The 19343-nt window shown below is 50.3% G+C and overlaps 4 protein-coding genes across 4 annotated transcripts; 1 reads left to right on the forward strand and 3 right to left on the reverse strand.

Moving 5' to 3' along the window:
• Positions 1-8100: 8100 nt before the first annotated feature.
• On the reverse strand, positions 8101-9073 carry ColSpa_02951 (uncharacterized protein; the record flags this gene model as incomplete). Its single annotated transcript, XM_049269163.1, is given in 2 exon segments — positions 8101-8115; positions 8129-9073. The coding sequence occupies 2 exon segments, from the start codon at positions 9071-9073 to the stop codon at positions 8101-8103; spliced, it is 960 nt and encodes a 319-aa protein (XP_049125120.1).
• Positions 9074-10871: 1798 nt separating this feature from the next.
• Positions 10872-12560, reverse strand: ColSpa_02952 (uroporphyrinogen-III synthase; the record flags this gene model as incomplete). The annotated part of the gene is made up of 1 exon (XM_049269164.1): positions 10872-12560. One exon carries the CDS (start codon positions 12558-12560, stop codon positions 10872-10874), a length of 1689 nt encoding a protein of 562 aa, XP_049125121.1.
• An 896-nt stretch (positions 12561-13456) lies between these two features.
• On the reverse strand, positions 13457-15934 carry ColSpa_02953 (putative secreted beta-glucosidase adg3; the record flags this gene model as incomplete). Its single annotated transcript, XM_049269165.1, has 1 exon — positions 13457-15934. One exon carries the CDS (start codon positions 15932-15934, stop codon positions 13457-13459), a length of 2478 nt encoding a protein of 825 aa, XP_049125122.1.
• Positions 15935-18434: 2500 nt separating this feature from the next.
• Positions 18435-18731, forward strand: ColSpa_02954 (1,3-beta-glucanosyltransferase GAS2; the record flags this gene model as incomplete). Its single annotated transcript, XM_049269166.1, has 1 exon — positions 18435-18731. One exon carries the CDS (start codon positions 18435-18437, stop codon positions 18729-18731), a length of 297 nt encoding a protein of 98 aa, XP_049125123.1.
• Between the last annotated feature and the right edge of the window lie 612 nt (positions 18732-19343).

The raw sequence follows: 19343 nt of genomic DNA on the forward strand, positions 1-19343 counted from the left end.
ATTCTCTTAGTGCCACTGCCATAACGAGGTTGAGACTATCTGCTTGAGACCGTCCCCTCTCGTACGCTCAACGAGGTCAGTTGCATGGTACCAAATAAAAAAGCTATCCAAAAACACTTATGAGGGAACGAATCACGAATTTGATTGCTAAAGAAGCATATCAGTTGTTGCATAGCGTTTTAACTTGAGAGTCGTAAACCCCCACTTGACAGGCTCAAAATGTGACAGGACAAATAGCGGAACTGCTGCAGTCATGGCTCATATTACGACAGCCGTCAGCCGTTTAGTTGTAGGGCTTATTGTCCACTAGATTCATTCTTATGTAAGAGAACAATTGGAGAAACATGTATTTATTTATTAAAATCCGGTTTCCGTCTTTATTTAGTTGATATATTTACTGTTCTTCACTCAGTTTCATTGTTCGGCCGTGCAAAAGTATTGGCCCTCTGACGCTTGATGCAACTCGGGCTTGCAAATACCCTACCAGTTGCGAGAACACAACTAGGATCATATTTTTCTTTGATTTCAATCAATTTCTGTACATTGTCCCCCCATACTCGATACCCTTCAGTGTCTGGCGAGACGCAGTTCGGATAGTCCGCTAGGAAAGGACCGACTTGATCTTGATGCTGATATACCATATCGTTGAGGATTGTGTTAGTCCTGATTTCCACAACTATTATCAGCCGATCTGAATGTAATCTATTGTGAGAAGGGGCGCACTCTATAGTCAGATGGTCGTTTTCATAGAGGCTCCAGCCCGGTGAAAAGAGTGTCTGTCCAGCAACGGTATGAGGCCAGGAAGTATCTTCATCATTGGCAGGTGAGTTCCCATTCAACCCAGAATACATGTATTGCAACGCCCATAACGAGCTTAAAGGAACCTCTCCTGTCTTGAGCAGGGAGTTCAGCCAGTCTTTTGTTGTCGTCTTCGCGTTCTGTAAGAGCTCGCTCGTCACTTTGGTCGTCTGTGGACCCCAGAACCCTCTTCTGAAACCATACGGAAAGAACTGGTCAATGTGTTGGAAAGCGCTGGCGTATGGAAGATTGTAGTCAATATCTGACGCCGTTTTGACTCACTTCAGCAGCGTGCTGTTATTGAAGACCTGGGGAAAGCTTGGTTGGGACGAACTATTGATAGGGTTGTCGAACTGAAGCCCTATCAGCACCGTCCTTGGGGCAACGTTTGCTGTGAGATTGCGGAAATCAGCTGGAAGATATCCAGAAACATAATACATCAATGTGAATGGGTCTGTTTTAGACTTGAAGAAATTCACCGTGTTTTCTTGAGCTTGAGCATCAGACTCGTTGGCTACAACCCAAAGGTAGGAATGGCTTCGCTTTGGTTCCTTGAACCCACAGCGTTAGCATTCTTCTGGATGGATAGAACAAAGGTGACATGTAACTTACAGGGGCCACTTTCTGGTAGAACTTGGTGACGATGCCAAACTGTCCGCCACCTCCCTGGATTGCCCAGAACAAGTCCGCATACTGGTTTGCTTTCGTGGCCGTCACCATGGAGTCGTTCATCAAGACAACGTCCATAGCAAACCAGCCTGTCACCAGAAAAGCCGTAGGCACCGGCCAGGAAACCGATACCACCACCTGTGGAGAATCCACCAACTTCAACGGTGCTGTCTCATGTACCAACGGCAGCATAACCTGTGCCATTCGTGACCTCAAAAACAGATCCCCACCGTGCGCTTCCTTCATATGTGATCACCGTTTTGGCTGGAATGGACCCGTCGAAAGCCTCGTTTGTGACAATCTCGGTTTTGTTCAAATACCTGAGATCAATTAGATTACCATCGGTGGCAGCGGCCCCAGTAACTAGGAAAAAGGGTGTCAGTCCATTAAGTACCAAGTTTAGGCACAGTGCTGTGTTTGCCGCCATTGGGTAGGTATGAGTAGTATACATACTGCCATGCAATCCACTCCCAAAGGCGAGCTCCTTTTCCCCAGCTTCTGGACAGCTGGTGAAAGCCAAGACGGCATCTCTGACGTCTTCTGCTATCGAGGGATAAGCAACAACGCTCGCGTTGTGTGCATACTGAACACCCCAGTAGCTTTGAACGTTGTCCTGCTGCAGCTTAGATCCAAGGCAGCCAATTGCAGATGAGCTGGAGAAATGTCTAGCAAGCTGCGTAACCAGTCGTGTTGGCTCAGAGCATTCGACCTTGGCGTCAATCTCTAGGGCTGCGGGAACGAGGACAGCAAGCACAATGGAGACCAAAGACACGAATCTCATCTTGATACCCAATTTCGTATTCTCCTAGACCGTATGGTGAGGCTTTAAGAATGCGTCTCTATTAAAAGGGTTTCCGGACATGACAGCTAATATAAAGGGTTAGACCCAGAGCAGCCTAGAAACGACTTTCAGAAGAAGATTATACAGATATAAAGTCGGACTGCATCGACTGTGGCATTCACCCGGTCTCTTCGGCATTCACATCCTCGCAGCGACGCGTCCGCTCCATCGGAGATTGAAGGGGCTCTGTGCGAAATGTTTTTCGTACGGGTTGTAGAAAAAGATTGGCTAGCCAGACAATTTTAGGAAACTGCCCGGGAAACATGCCGCTTTCTGTTGGCGGATGTTAGTATCATTGATTTTCCGAGGGGCTCGCACCGGCCCTGCGGCCTACGCTGATTTAGCTGACACCTGTCCGGTCGTAGGGGTAAAATCGACCATGGCTGCATTTAGCCTTCGCTTGTGTGAAATACCTCCTGATTAGGTTACTGGCGTAATTGACTTAGCTGCCGCAATGGATGGCCGCTATGAATAATAGTCACAATGTAGCTGATTGTATGGCTGTACTGCACAGGGTAGCTTACTAGTGAGTATTAGCAGGTAGAGAACGATCCGGCTAGCGCAATTCAAGGTTTCTACTATTGCAAAAACAGTCTTTTGAAGGTATTGGGTCATGGGTGACATTGTAGCGAAAAGGGTTGAGAGGCGGCAACCAGGAGTTTTGCATCATGAACCAAACCATATGTGAGTTTGACAATCTTAGGAAGATGATGGCTAGTTGATATGAGATCTCCTGTTTAATTGTTATCAATTGATGAAGTAACCATAATATCATAAGCTTCAGGCCTAAGCAACCTTGGCTGTAGTAATGTACCTCCTTATCAAACCTAGAGGAGCTATCCAGCATCTGTCAAAATGTTACTAGAAGGCTCAGCACACAGAACTTAGAGAATTATAGTGCTGATCAGTCTTTTCCAAGTGCTATATCAACAGGCTTGGTGAGTTTTATGAGGACTGTTTCTCAGTCTTGATCAACTCATTTTTTTCATTCATTCTTTTGTATAGCCATTTCGCATCACAGCCCCTATCTCTATTCTCACTTCAACCCACATACCAAGCGATGGCACACGCCGGCATTGGCGAGAGACAAGTGAAAAAGACCGAAACGGACACCCTCAGGCGCACTCTTGAGGCGGGTATCCGCCGGGACCACGGATGCGAGGCTTGAAGGCATCAAAGTTAAAAACCTTGTGGGGTTTGCCAAGTTTCCTTTAGGCGTCGCTGGTCCGTTACGCATCAATGGCCAGTACCAGCAGAAGACTGTCTTCGCCCCTCTAGCAACCACGGAGGCCACTCTCGTCGCCAGTTGCTCGCGAGGATGCAAGGCCTTGCAGGCCTGTGGCGGTGTCCAGACTGCCGTGCTTGGCCAGGGCATGTCTCGAGCCCCTGTATTTCGCTTTGCGAACGTGGGCGATGCTGTACGGTTCCACTCTGCTGTTCGTGCTGGAGAGTTTGACGAGGCGTGGAAGACGAGTGCAGAGTCTACAAGCCGCTTTGCTAGATTGCTGAAAGTCACGCCACATATCATTGGGAAGAACGTGCATGTAAAGTTTTTTTACACGTCTGGTGATGCCGCGGGACAAAACATGACGACCACTGCAACGCACGAAGCTTTAAGGGACTTTTCCAAAAGCCCTGAGGCAACAAAGTATCAAGTTCTGGGCTACCTGATCGAGGGACAGATGGCGAGCGACAAAAAGATGTCATGGGGAAATGTATTTGAGCCTAGAAGTGTGCAGACAGTTACTTGGGTTACTCTGACAAACAAGGCCTGTGAGAGGATTCTTGGCCTTACGACAGCTGAGTTGGACAAAACCAGTGAGTGCCATTCGAACTTGATACTCCTCGTTAAACGAGTTTGAAACAAGTAGCTAATACTCTGCAAGTGTCCATCTGCCGTGAGGGCACCATCAGGAATGGTTTTATGGGAAACAATATCAACACCGCCAACATCACGGCTGCTATGTTTCTCGCGCGCGGCCAAGACGTTGGAAGCCTAGTAGAGTCAGGGTGGTCTCAACTGACTCATGAGTATGATTGTACTACTGGAGACATGTCACTCAGTCTGTTCTTCCCGTCTCTTCTGGTAGGGACGATGGGAGGAGGCACTGGTCTCGAAACCCAGAAGCACTGCTTGGATCTCATCCACTGCAGCGGAACGGGAAAGTAGTACGCCTTGGCTGAGACTATTGCCGCCTTCGCCCTTGCACTAGACTTGAGCATTATCAGTGCTGTAGGGAACGACTCATTCTCCCAGAGCCATGAGCGCCTCGCTAGGACCTCCAGAGCGAGGTTGTAACCGAATGGTTATCGACGTATGTTAAAGAGAGTTAGACTTCTTCAATAGTAAACAGACCGCGCTATGTTTAAATCGAATTACAGTTATTGCCAATCTATTGGGCAGCTGAGACTCGAGAGTTATAGATTCAAAGGCATGGCGCTATGTATGTATGTTTAGATAGCACATATGTACAGCATTATGATGATCTATGTCTGAGAAGAGCTGAATATGAGCATGAATGATTTTAATTCTTTTAGAGGTTTCGAATGATGTGAACTCGCGGCCGGTTCTTCCGTAATGCTTCCCTAGATCAATATATTCTTTGTACCCTCACCCAAAATTTTCGATTCCCTGAATCAAGATCGCGATATCGACAATAGCACAATTCAGAAATACGTGAATAGCTCCAACATCTCATGGAATGGGCACCAGACGGTAATGCTCGTTGTGCCGCTGTTGATCTCTTAAATTTGCGCTCCAGATATCAAAACTTGATGGATAATCACGAACTTCTTCTATGAAGTGATGGTATCAACAAGACAGACTCGCCCACGCATGTATCTCGGGCTGTGAGCTTCGTTTTCTAGTTAGCACTGTAGTCTTCGTTATTATTGGCGTCCTGTTTTGCTAAATGAAAAACAGTATCTTGGATACCGCCTGGCACACCGTTGAGAAGTTCAGAGAGCCCTGGGTTCTCTGATATCTTCCGCCAAGCTCCGGTTATAGACGAGGATGTGATGGAACAGTATATCAATGTGACAACCCTATCCACCCAATTGATGAGAGCATTAAGGAGACTTTCGGAGCTGCGAAAAAATTCATTGGAATGTGAGCTAATGTGAGCTCACTTTAGGGTCCCGGGCACGGACGCCACGCTTCGTCGACTGTGAGGGTATTCTTTAATATTACTTTTCAATTAAGTCAGGACCGGAATGAGATAGAATCCTGGCCATTGAATTAGCGTGTGATTATAAGACCAAACTCAGCATGCGGATATACAGTTAGTAGGTATCTTGTTGCGTGTCCAATAGGAGACATAAGGATTTACAGGGACTTTGTTGGTGGTCAATTGTACGCAGGCTTATGTTTTGCAGGATAATACGTTAGTTAACCATTTCTTCCCGTAATTATATCACATGCGCTTGACGCAACACGTGTAGCTATTTATTCCTCCCTGAGCTCAACCTCCCACATTCGCTGAACTTTCATGCTCCTTGAAGATCCACGAAAACTTGTAGAATGCAATGGAGAAACCTGAATGCAATGGAGAAACCTCCCACCAACCGGTAGAACTTTTCACCTACTGCTGCTGCACCTTGTTAATTCTCTCATGCAAGCGATGTCCACGTGCATTAGCGCTGATGCCTGCCCTCTCAAACTTGTTTATATACGCCAGCCCTCACTTTTATTGCACCCTTGGAAACATCTCTCGTGATTTGTCTTGTCAGAACTAAAGTTATGGCAACGTGTGCAGGGTCAGGGGGTTCGCCGCCTATTGGCCTCCTGCACATTGCTCCAGAGCTTTTCTCGATGATCGTCTCACAGCTCGAGATCCGCGAGCTAGCGCCTCTCATGGAAACGAGCAAGACCGCTAATTATTTAACCAGTGCAAGCTTTTACCACAAAATATACACAAAAAAAAGAAGCCCTCATGACACAGCATGGCTAATCGACTTTCTCACTCGGCAGCCTTTCGTTGGGCAACTGATACACTTCATCGTGCTTGACGAAATGGACGAAAGCGCTTTTAGGCAGCTACTTGCCTTTGATTTGCCTGAACTAGAAAGCATTATCCTTCAGCACGAAGGGGAACTTTTGAAGCCTGCGAGTACGAAGACCAAGCAAACTCTGAATGCGTCGATTCATGAAAAGCCTCGGGTCAACAACTGTGCGTATTTCCGTACGACTAGCAATTGACTATCCATTATTCGCGACTAACGTGATGCCATCGTAGTCACATTCAACGTTATGCACGATCCGTATCATCACGAGGCAGCGAAACGCACATTGTATAAGACTTCATTAGAAGACGCTATATTCTTCCATTATCCAACTCTCACTCGCATTCGGCTCTCCTATCTTGATCTCACGGCTTTTGGAGACCTAGCAATCGACTTATTTCCTTTTGAGAAACTGACGACACTGCACATTGAAGTTTGCAAGCTCAATCTCGACGCAATGAAGAAGTTTCTTTTGCCAGCTATATCTCTTCGCGAATTCCGTTTCTACACCCAAACTGATATTCCCTGCACTCCCGAGGAATTTCATACCCTGCTTCCTTCAGCTCAGAACACTCTCAGAGTACTCAAGTTATTCTGGCGGGTGTGCAATATGCGCGCAACCACTGGCATGCATCTCGCCGACTTCACCGCACTGAAACATCTTCTAGTCGATCCAATGCTTTTGTTTGGCAGCCTCACTACTGATTCAAACATGCAAGCTCTCGTCAGGGAGAGGCTTCCTCCAAACTTGAAGGTTCTCTCCCTCGACAATCTGCTGCCAGTAAGACCAGCCCCCCTTGGGAGACTTCCCATGATGGACGCTGTTAAGAAAAAGCTTCTCTGCACTATTGTCGAAGACAGAGACAGTCTACTTCCTCTTCTGCGGTATTTGCTGTACTACAACATGGAAATGTTGTCCGACTTAGATCCTCTGCCTCAAGGGATAGCGATAGCGAAAGGAATACTGTTGGCGCCTATGTATGCGCATGATGACCCTGAATACGACATGGACTGGTTGGAATCTCTTGGGAGAGGGCAATCGGAGGCATCAGATGGATAGGGAGTACAGCCCGGTTAGCCACGCCCTGCATGGTGGGGCCAGCCCCTCAGCCACAACGAGGGGCATATCCCACTTCACCTTGCTGCTGACTGCGCAGTTAGATCTCTTATCTTCATACCTAATATACAACCACCGGCAATATCACTACTTTGACGTGATTGTTACCATTACTTATACAAGTATTACTGCTTGTGAGACTAACAGAATCAAATGAAAGCCCTCGTATGTGAGATGAACCCCTTCAAGGCCAAGTCAAGGAAGAAAATCTGATGTAGCCAGTGATGGAGAAAATGGCAAAGAGAATGTGCCTGTAGTTTGATGCAGCAAACTCCCTATCATTCATTATAAACAGATTTCAGCTGAACTGTGCTGTCTCAATATGAGGGTAAGGTCTCAGGGAGTGGTCATTAAAGTACTGTCAACGTGCCCTTTGAAACAGGATAACAACGAAATGCATATCCAAATTCGACCCGTCTGGAGTTGTGAGTAAACCTCACTGCTCTGGAATCAACAAGGTCTGCATTGAAATACAGGCGTATCTTTCGCATCCTCAAAAACCCTTCTTCCGTCTGGAGAACATCCAAGAGGTCCTGAACGTGAGGGACTATCTCCAAGGTACAGCCATGAAGCTCGAGGAATTCCAAGTTAGGGGGGATGTGTTTAGCAAGCCGAGGTGCTTTCTCTACTTCGGAGAGCTTCTCCTCTTGAGGGGTTGGATTACGCTCATCGTCTATCGTCCAGAGGTCTGTGAAACCTACGAAAGCCTCCATGCCGATACGCAGGGTCTTCAAGGAGACCATGTCCTTCAGGAATGTGCCGATAAAAAAGTTATCCCGCTTAAAGAACCAGTCCATTTCCCTCCAGCGGTCCTGATAGTCGATGTGCAAGTGTTGTAGGGTCTCCCGGTGCGGTGACAAAGCCTGCAAAAGATCTGGTAGCTTGATTTGCATGTCGGAGAACGTGCTGTCGCCTGGAGTCCAATGAAACGACTTTAGTCCCTTGCAAGCACGTATGAGACTTCTCAGCCCCTCTATTGTAACGTTGGCATCGAGTAGAGTCAGGTACTGAACGTTTGAGGAGCCTGGAGGATTGGCCTCTTCATCGAAAAGGTGCCCGTTCGGACCACTATTGGATAAACTAGCGCAGGTGAAGGATCGAAGTTGTGGCAGTTGCAGGAATTCTTTGCCAATGTTGAAGAAATGAAACAGACTCTTCGGGCTTTCTGGCTCGCCAAAGTACTCTCGCAAGCTTTCGAGCAGGGGGCGACTTGTCTTGGAAGCTGGTCCATTGATAGAAAGCATTGCGTGGTTTGCTGCCGCCCTGATGAGGCGAGGGAGCAGCCGAGGCGATAGCGGGGTTCCAAGTTTGAGTACTTCGACTCTCGGACATGCGAGTAGTAGAAGACCAATTTGCTGCTCAACTAACCCGTCGGCTAGACCTCGGAGCCACTCATCTCTCACAGTTTCCCAGTCTTCGATATGGTCGGGCAGACCTGATGCATCTATCATATTCGTGTACACAGCAGTCTCATCGCTGGCGGGCCCAAGCGGTCTCTTATTGGCGGGGGCGAGCCTGTAGATCAGGCTCGTAGAGACGTGTATAATGTTTATACATCGCACGTTGTTCGCAAGCTCAGGCCTCGTTATGGTGATGTAACGGAGAAAGTCGAGATTGCGACTGCGCTTCTGCGCGTGCTGGCTCATGTTCTTCGAAGTGACATTCTCGTAGGTGTGGACCGACAAGGGCAAGGCAACTTGGTAGAGATGCTTGCATGTCAAGAGGACCGCATGTATCGTCTGATGATGCAAAGAGACTAATTGCTGAAGTATTTGGGTCTGGACCTCAACAGGCAGCTCAGGAAAGGATGGGGTTTGGGTAGTTGGATTGTCGTGTGCCATTTTGTAGTACTTGCTTGTCCTAGGGCGGAACGAATTGGCTTGTCGACCGGGCCTTTTTGGGAGTTGTTTGAGGAGAGTTGCATGTGTCAGAATGAAAGAGGTGGCTGGAGGGGCTAGGCACCAACCAGCGTCTGGCCCTAGGACCGCTGGCGTCTGCTGTTCCAACCAACAGACCAAAAAAAAGCCTTTTGGATTGGGGGACAGGCTGCTAGCTCAATATGAGATGTGACGAATTAATCTCTACGACCACGATCAAGACCCGGAGTTTTCATCGATCACAATTGAAGACTTAAATAATAAATTTTTGTTCTGCCGAAAGTTTCAATTGCGAGACTACTAGGTGATTAACATTGAATTGTTTCCCGCTCAACAGAATCGGTCGCACGTTCCGCTGGCTGTCTACCAGCTCGATTCAGCATCAATATCCTGAACCATAATATATAACAATGCTTTGATACTTTGAGGGTGAAGTGGGTGAGCAACTCGAGCATGCGTTTTTTCTTTCAAGAAACATGAGTTGGAGCAACAAAATTGTCTTCCAGGTACCGCTCTAATGACCTAGTACCAGAAACCCCAGAACTTTGTTTCATAACCCGAGTAGTGAATCAAGGGTGGTCTCCCAGTGCAGAACAAAGACCAAAAGTTTACGGAACTGTTTTGTTTGAATCATCTTCCAGAACTGTGGTAACTAGCTTTTGATCTGGAATGCTTCAAACATGGTTGCCGTTGCACATAGCTAAAGCCGGAAGCAGCGAGGTGAACCGCGGCCAACTACCTAGACCGACTCAGCCATCCAAGGTGACAAATCCAATACCCCGTAACGCAATTCGACTCATAAGTGCCATGTTGTTGTGTAAAACATCTGCACAATGGAATACACCACACCACAACAATGTGCGCTAGAGCCTTAGAATTGATGTTTTTGTCGACAGCTTCAACGAGGTTCAAGAAACCACAGAGTACACAAACTGAGATCTGGTAGACATGCTGAGTGCTTGGTCAGTGTCAACTTAAGGCAAGTCCAAAACTCTAAGTCTCTAGAATCGAACATACAACGTTTTTCAGGTCGTGTCCTTGTTGACTCGGAGATTCGTTTGCACAACTTAGACCAAAGTATGTTCTTTTATGTCCACAATGCGATATGAAGTCAGACTTGGAACAAAGGCCCTGCAGAGAACACTAGGCTCTAATAACCGCACGATATTTGTTCAGCAATTTGTGCCGAATGCGTCTATACGAGTCGGCTGCAACATTTTAGTTCTGACACTACTGATGTTCGCAAACTGACCGTCCTCTTGATTTTGGCGAGCAGAACCAGTGCGGGCTAACTTGACCGAGTCCGACATCAGATGGTTTCTGATCGATTGCTTTGATTTCGAACTGAATATAGCCAGCGGGACATCGATAAAGTACCGAGAAAGAGTCATTACTAAGGAGACGGCGTGGTGCCTTTAATTTCTTCAAAGTTAATTATGCGAGCCAAGAGGTATCTGTTTGAATCTTCGTGTTTTTGTAATACAACTGCACCCTGCGCCTCGCAATGCTGTTTCCCACTTTATCTAGGCCATGCACCAGGAACCTCCGTTACCGTACCAAAGAAGCCTCATGACAGCCCAGGAAGCTCCTCAAATTCAAACCCCTTGAACCCGTCCTCAACAGCCCATGCTCTCCCCTTCTCCTTCTCGTACAACGCCTCGCACGCTCTGCCAACAACAAGAAGCCCGGGCGGTCTGCTTCCCTCAGTCTCAATCGCCTCAGCTACGTACTCCAACGTCGTTCGAATGACCCTCTGATCGGGACAGCTCGCCCTCTCGATGACAGCGCAGGGTGTATTCCGCGGCCACAACGCCCTCTTTGGCGTCTTCTTCAATTCATTCTCGCCTTCGATCGCTGCCGACTCCTCCGTCTCGAGGTAGCATGTCAACTCCCGTACCAGCCCGGTAATCCGATGCAGCGCCATCAAAAACACGACTGTTCTGCTGGCGATGAACTCCGGCGGCGTTGGTGGCTTGCCCTTCTTGCCTGTGCCGGTGCAGATGAGGACCTGATCAGCGACGTCTCGCTGTGTCGGTGGGATCCCCGCAAACAGCGGCGCGCTGAGCGAAGAAGTGATACCCGGCAACACCGTCACGCGGTCGCCGAAGCCGTGCTCTCTGAAATACGCAACTTCCTCTCCCCCACGGCCGTAGATGAACGGATCGCCCTGCTTCAGTCTCAAAACCGTCTTCCCCTCCTTCGCGCCGGCAAGCGCAAGCTCGTGGAGCTCCTCCTGCGCTTGATCCGCGTTACCGGGGAACTTGCGCGCAATCTGAACCGGCGTACGTCTCGGAATTAGATCCAACACGCCCGCAGGCACAAGCTTATCCGCAAGAATTAGGTCCGCCGTCTGAATCGCCTTATGCGTCGCGCGGGTGAGCAGGTCTGGGTGTCCTGGACCGCTTCCCGCGAGGATGATCCGCCCCTGCTGTTGCGGGCCTCGCGCACTGTTACCGAGGCTAGCAGCGGGCGGTTTCGCAGCTTCCGGCAGCGTGTTGCCGGAATAGGACTTCAACACAGACTCGACGTCGTCGTCGTTGATTGCGGCGAGGCGCTTCAGGGGCCAGTACTCGCAGACCTGACTCAGCCAGCGCATGCGCCTGTTCTTGGCCGCATCGAGGTCGGCTTCTGTTACGAGCTTGTTGAACGACGCCGTCTGGTCAACCGAGTCGTCGGCCTCATCAGGTTGCGTCGCAAGATGATCCTCTGTCTGGATCCGCCGCCGCACCTCACCCAATCTCGCGCACGCGGCGCCGAGGTCTGTCGGCAGCGCGGCGGCGACTTCTCTCCGGATGCGGGATGCAAGCTTACAGCCCCTCCCATTCGTCGTCACACCAATCTGCAACGGCCCGTCTGTATGCGTCGACAGCAGCGAGAACGAACACAGCTGCGGCGCATCGACGACGTTTACGGGGATGCGGTTGCGCCTGCATAGCGCAGAAATATGCGCTGCCAGAGGGTCGCGGGGCCCGGAAGTAACAAAGACGGCGTCGACGACGTTATCGACCTCATCGCGGCCGAGGGCGAAAAGGTCGGTATCCTCAAAGGCCTTCTTGTGCCATGTCACCTCACCGGCATCAATGCGTTTTTGCAGGCCGTAGTGCAGGTCTGGGGTTTCCGGGGCGAGGAGGATGGCGGTGGCACCGGCGGCGAGGGACTGTGTGCAGCGGGCGGCGGCGAGGGGGTTTGTGCCGATGATGAGGTGGGTGTTACCCTTACAGTTGAGGGCTGTGAGGAGGGATGTTATTGTCGCCATGTTGACGCAACGTGAGGTGAACTCAAAAATCGTTTCTCCTTTTCTCTGAAATGTGTCGAGGTTGAAGATGTTCTTCAAGTGGTGATAGAACCCCTGTCTCCAAGAGACTCGTCTTAGTGGGGAGTCGTGAGAGTGAGAATGAGATGCCCAAAAACAACTCGAGTTGAGACGGAATGAGTGGAATGGTGGAATGAGTCGAGGTCAGTAGACAACCTTCATAACTTTGTCATCAGAAAAAGAGATGGAGCATTAATATCGTTGGCCACTTTGCCATGATTTTCCTTAATAAGAACTCTGTCGAATGCAGTCCACGCCGAGCATTGACAATTACTCTCGCCCTCTCCCCCAAACCCCGAAGACGGACGGGCCCAATCATGCGGCAGGCAAAAAAGGTTGGCCAAATTTTCATTCGCTGGAGATGACACCATCCCGACAGCCGACCCCAAATCTTATCGGCGCACCTGGCAGTCCCGACCAATCAGCGGCATATGCACCGACTCCCGCGGAGCCGTCACCGGAGATCCTTCGACGCCCCTCGAACCCCATGCACGCCGATGCATCTCCGCTGTCAAACCAGTCAGCCCACGCGACTGTGCATGATTAGCCTCATGTCATGCCGCGCCTCCGTTGATCTACCGGTAGCGTCTGGATATCAGATAAGCTTACGCCGATCAACCGGATTTGCTTCTTGACCTTGCAAACCCGAAATTGTGAAATCATTGAGTTGTGGTATTGTAACATGATATGGTGGCTTGTCATTGAGCCATTCTTGGTACACCGTGATATGCCTCCATTCCCGTCCTCTCAAGCTCTAATTGGTGTCGTGGTGGTATTGTTACAATGCATATGATGCTTTCCCCGCCCATTTTGTACATGTCCTGTTGATACATCTCAGCTTACAGCTGGTCCTCCTCCTCCTTGGCCAGTTTTCTCATCATCTCCTGGCGAGCTGCCTTCTTGCTGCCCTTTCTCCTTGGGGCGGACTGGCCGTCCTGGGAGTCGACGACGCCTGTCTCATTGATACCGACGCCAATGATCTTCTTCTTCTTGCTCATGGCCGCCTTGGCGCGCTGCGCTCTAACTCCGCCGTCATCCAGGACCTCAGGTCTCCCCAGGCGCACGCTGCGGTGGTTGCGAGTCTTCGCGCCCAGAGCCCACAGATCGCCCCATTTTGCCTTGCGCGCATCGTGGTAAGCCTGCTTGCTGAAGCTCTTGGGAACCGTCCAGCGCTCGATCTGCGCGTTGGGCGTGCAGACGTCGAGCGTGACGTGACCGCGGCGCTTGATGGGTGGGAGGATCTGGCGGGGGAGGGAGAGCATATCAGGCGCAGTCTCGGACTTCTCAAAACCCTCGAATGCGCGTTTCGTAGCCTCCTCTCCAGCGAGAGGACCTTCTTTGGCGGCGACACCGCGCTGGATGGCGAGGTAACTGAACTGGACGTCATCGTGGTTGCGCTGTGTTGCGCCCATGATCTTCTGTAGGAACGGGGGGCGAACGAAGCGCTGGCTGAAGTGGCAGAAGTCCTTGCGTCCGGTGCTCTTTCCGGGAGTGTGATACATGGGGCACCCGCGATGGTTTGTGCAGGGCGCAATGATCATGCCGGGTTCCTTGACCCTCTCGAAGGCCGGGTTCCTCTCTTCGCTCTGCGTGAGGTTTTCGCCACCCGGTGGGATCAGGAATTCGCTAAGCAAGCGTTCGCGGATATCGGCCACCGCTTCGAAGCCACGGGGCTGGCCCTTCTCCAAGACGATGAGGACACCGCCATCGGGATTCAGCAGAGACCAGATATTGTTCAGAATCGCCTTGCGTCTGTGGCCCTCCTTGACGGGAAGAAGCAGGTGGGAGGCAATAATGACGTCGTACATCTTGCGCGGTTGAGGAACCTCGTTGGCGTCGAGCTGCAAGTGCGCGTTGTCGACTGAGTGGACGTAATCCGGGAGGCGAGGTAGGAAGGTCGTGTTGTGCAAAAACTTGGAGACGCGATTCCTCAGCTTCTCGGCGCCCACAACTACAGACTGCTTTCCAGGGGGGTTCTTGGCGTCGACCTCTCCGCGCGACCGCATCGCCTCCCACTCTGCGCGCGTGATATCCTGCCAGGCCAACAGACCGGCACCGCCAGCGCCGACGTCGAGGAAACGAGGGCCACCAGACTTTTCGAACAGCTTGCGCAGCCAGTCCGTACCTAGACGCTTGCGTACCTCCACCAGACTACCCATAGAGGATGCGTAAGCAGGAGGAAGGAACGAAGAAACAAAAGCGTCTGCTTCAATGTCTGACATCTTGTGCTGCCACGCGGCCATGCCAACAGGCTGCTGCTCCAAGCCCATCTTGGACGCGGGTGTAGCGGGAGAGTATGGCAGACCAGGTCCTCCGAATGCCTTCTCGGCAGCCTCCTTCACATGCTTGATGTCTGTTCTGCCAAGTATCGTCGTGACAGGGGAGATGTACCCGACATGTGGCAAGCTCACAGTACTCGGGTTTGTCGAGAAGTGGCCCTCCCTGGTAAATGGGTGTAAACGACCGGCACGCGTCGAGGTCCTTTGGTCCGCAATCCCGTCCTCGCTTTCGTCGAATTCTTCCTCGTCCTCGTCCTCTTCAAACTCACGCTCCTCGTCCCTCAGTTCTTCCTCCTCCAGCTGATCTCGCTCTGCCTCTTCCACAGCACGAGCGTTGTTTTCAAAGTCCTTTTGAAGTTTCATTAGAGCATCGTATTCTCTCTTGTTCCTCGCCACAATGTTGATGTATTTGTCGTCGCCTTCGGGCACCCGGTTTTCGGTGGCGCTGACATCTGGAGATGTTTCCGAGAAACTCTGATTCTGGGTAGACTCCCCTTCGCCATCGCTCTGTTTTGGCTCTGTCCTCTTCGGAGCATACTGCACCTCCTGCAGCGTGCCACCCTCAACCTGTCGGAAGAGAGTCGGCCCACCAGACCCGTCTCGCCGGAGCCGGGCAGAGTGTTTGTCGTTCAAGTATTTGATGCCAACATCGTCCGGTGACGTCTCTCTCAGTGGCGGCCCGTACCAGCGCTCGTAGAGCCTGTATTCTTCGTCGCTGAGGTAGCCTTTCGGCAAGGTATCCCGAAATCTTTGTTTCGCCTCCCGAACTGTTGTTTCGATGTCCGCTGTGCGCGTGAGTTCTTCTTTGTCGCCTCGGTTGGAATCGGACTCTTTCAAATGTCGGGATGTTGTCGAGAAGGCTCTGCGGGCAGTGGAGTTGTTCAACGATCGAAGGGTAGGGACGCTGTTCTGTTGCGCGAAGCTCGATCGAGGTAGTCGACTGGCAGGAGATGCACCGGGGAGAGGTTTTCCTGTCAAGCTCGTCAAACGAGCTCGACAGTTCGGGCAGGCATTTCGAAGACCACCTGCAGTCAACATGATTGACTTTTTTGCGTGGAGTGGCGACACAAATTGAGAACGAGAAAAGACCAAGCTTGAACTTTTGCAGCTGTCGCAATGAAATTTGGATAGCTCAGAGAAGGTGACCCACTTGTTGTAAATGAAAGCTCTCCGATTGGACAGGGTAGCATAAGTCATGGAAACATCCCTGGCGCTGTTCAGAAACCTTAGGCGCCTGGAATTTCTTTATGATAATCTACCAAAAGGCAATGTCTTGAGAATTGAACGAAATGTAAAAATCGGAATATTCAACACACACCGCAGCTGGGCAAACAAAACATAGCTGGTTGGTGTCTTGACAGTCATGCCTTCTTGTCCTTGCCATGCGTGATAGGCTGTGGCGGTGCTTGTGGCTGGAACAACAACAGCTGGCGACCAAAGAAAGTAGGTAGATCATTTCGGAGTGGGGCCGGTCGGAGCTCAGTTTCCAGCTCCTCTCAAAAACCCGCAACGGTAATTTCTCATCGGCGTCTCCACCAAGTAATTAAAGTAGACGGTCGTCCAGACATGCCATTCGGGAGGATCGATATCTGTAGCCGTATTCCACCAGATAATAGTGCCCAATGCTCTTGAGCCACTGTCATCCAGTCTCTCTGGGACAGTCTGAGCACCCCCCTGACGTAATTCGCGTGCCATCTATCCATATTTTCTTAGTACTTGAGAAGCTCTCCGGGTAAGAGTATGCACTTAAGCCCTCAAATAAGGGGCAGAGTGCTCTTTCAAGCCCAACAACTGAAGCTAATTCAAATCCCCTGAAACTTCATGCATAGCCATGTGTGACGACCAAGTTGACAAGTTGCTCAGATCCCAATCAGCCCACCATTGACACTCTTCTCAATGCTTCTTCATGAGCATATCTTGATGATTCGACTGTCAACTTTGGCGCTTCAACTAAATTGGCTTCTCAAGTGTCTCACGGCTCTTCAGAGGTCCATTCTCTTTCGTAGCAAAGCCATCGACAAGACCACTTTAAGGCGAGACGTCTTATAGGTTACGCAAAATCCACGGAAACGTCATTCAGCTAAACCTCACTGGCGCATGGGTGCAAGATTTACATGATTCTGGTGTCACTTGCTGGGCCCGGATAATCACGGGTGAGCTAGCGAATCCCAAGGAAAGCGGGGGTGGGGAAGGATTACCTGCCTAGTAGCGCATTACGTAGGTAGCTAAACAGATCGAGCGCAGTGTCTCGACGAAGCCCTTGCACACGTGCGTTGCTGATCCTGCTCTGCTGGAACGTGCAAGCTTCATAGTGTCACTGACGCATTCCACTGACCAGAGAGTTTGAGATTCCATTCAGAAGTCTCCTTGAGACATATCGAGTTCCGGAGCTTTCCTTCATAGCTTTCCACGCATCGGATAGCTGAATCACAATGGAAAACCAAGCTCACATCCAGCCGGTCACTATTCGTGGCCGTTACCTATGGACAGGTAACACTAGGGTGAGAGGCTTCCCTCAATCTGAAATTATGGCTCGGTTGGTGCTGGAGGCTCTGCTAACTATCGTCAAGTTCATGATCAAAGGAGTCGCATATCAGGTGCATAGGCCGAGTTCCGGCTGTCGCGACCCACTGGCAGACGAAGCCATCGAAGATCTAAGGCTCAGCATGCCCCTGTTCAAAGACTTGGGGGTCAACACTCTGTTCATATGTATCACCTCCCGATGGTGGTTCTCTCACGAGCTAAATTGATAGCTAACAACTTTGAGATGCCATCGATGCAACCAAGAGCCATGATGAGGCTATGAGCATGCTTGCCACAGCTGGGATATATGTCCTTGCAGTCCGTTTTACCCTTCTACCTGAAGCCTGCGGATGAGCTCACGTCTTCTCTAGTGTCTGTCAAATCCCCATAATTCTATCAACCGCAGCGCGCCGTTCGAGTCCTACACACCAACTCTTTTGCAGAATTATTTCGCCGTAGTCGACTGCTTATCGGCGTACCCCAATACCCTGGGCGTTATCGTTGCAAACGAGGTACTCAATACGTCTGCAGGCACAAGAGGGGCCAGTGTCATTCGTGCCGCAACAAGAGATGTCAAGAGGTACATGGAACTCGCAGCCCAGCTGAGGGATCAGAGGGTGCTACCGGTCGGGCTGAGTTCAGCTAAAATATTGAACTTCTTCCGGGATGAGTTCAAGTACTTTACCGGCGGTGACCCAAGCGAGGCTCTTGATTTCTTCTGCGTAGGTTCCGGTGTCCGTCAGTTGGAGGCATATGCAAGCCGGGCGATGCTGACATGATCAAGTTCAACGACTATTCATGGGTCGGTAAAGCTTCTATGGGCATCTCGGCATATGACCGCACTGTAAGTGCATAGTCAGCCTGATCTGAATCTTACTATGGCTTGCCTAACTGAAGTCCATAGCTCGAGTGGTTCGCCGAAGCCCACTTACCTGTGTTCCTTTCCGAATACGGTGCCAAGACCGATGGCCAGGTTAGACCCTTCCAGGAGACCATTGCTATATACTCTCCGGAGATGTCGCGGGTCTATTCGGGCGCCTGCGTTTACGAATTCTTTAATGGTGCAAACAAATACGGACTCGTACAGAAGAACCTGGGCGGCATGCTGGACACGCTCAAAGACTTTCAGAATCTGAAGAAGAATCTAGCGCTGTCACCTCCCCCTGAGACGGTCAATGACTGGGCCACAGATGAGTTTACTGCGACTCGGCGGCCCGAAATGCCCACGCAGAGCCGCAATTGGCTAGGGGAGGCAGTGTTGCCCGAGTGTCCACTGGACTGGGCCGTGGTTGAGTCACGCCGAAGATGCTGAATGGGTCACTGTCGAGCGGAACACCGCAGACAGTACGGCAGGGGAGCTGGCGGATGTTATCGAAGGCAGATTCAACATCAGATAGTTTAACATCAAGTGACTAAATAGTAGAGCGACCGTCTTTTGGAAAAACGATATCACTACACTTGATACAGCATCCATGAGTGTGTTGATACGACTGAAGTAAGGGACCCACACAGGCCTGGAACTCAACTACGGTGTATACATTGAGATGTCAATCATAACAAGAATAATGTTCAGGGCTCATCTACACAGAATTCGATCACGGAGAATTAAGTACAAAATCCAGTATTAACAACAAAAACAACTGTCAACATGTACCCAATAAAACGTTGTTACCCGCCACAGGGACACCAAGCTATCTCCTCCAGTTTTAGCAACGAAAACTGCGGTATACTTGTTCTCACAATCAGTCTGCTGCTATTTTTTCTGTATACATAAGCTCTTCCGAAGCCCATAATGGGTACACCTTAAGTCAGAAAGGTCAATCAGAGCTTCATCGGCAATGTTCCGTCGATGACAAAGATCGTCCAACACTTGGTTGTGTTCACCGGCTTGCTTTCGAGCGAGACACCGTAGTGAATTTCCCGC

The sequence above is a fragment of the Colletotrichum spaethianum genome, assembly GCF_022836535.1.
Source record: "Colletotrichum spaethianum MAFF 239500 DNA, contig05, whole genome shotgun sequence".
NCBI classification, from domain to species: Eukaryota; Fungi; Ascomycota; class Sordariomycetes; order Glomerellales; family Glomerellaceae; genus Colletotrichum; species Colletotrichum spaethianum.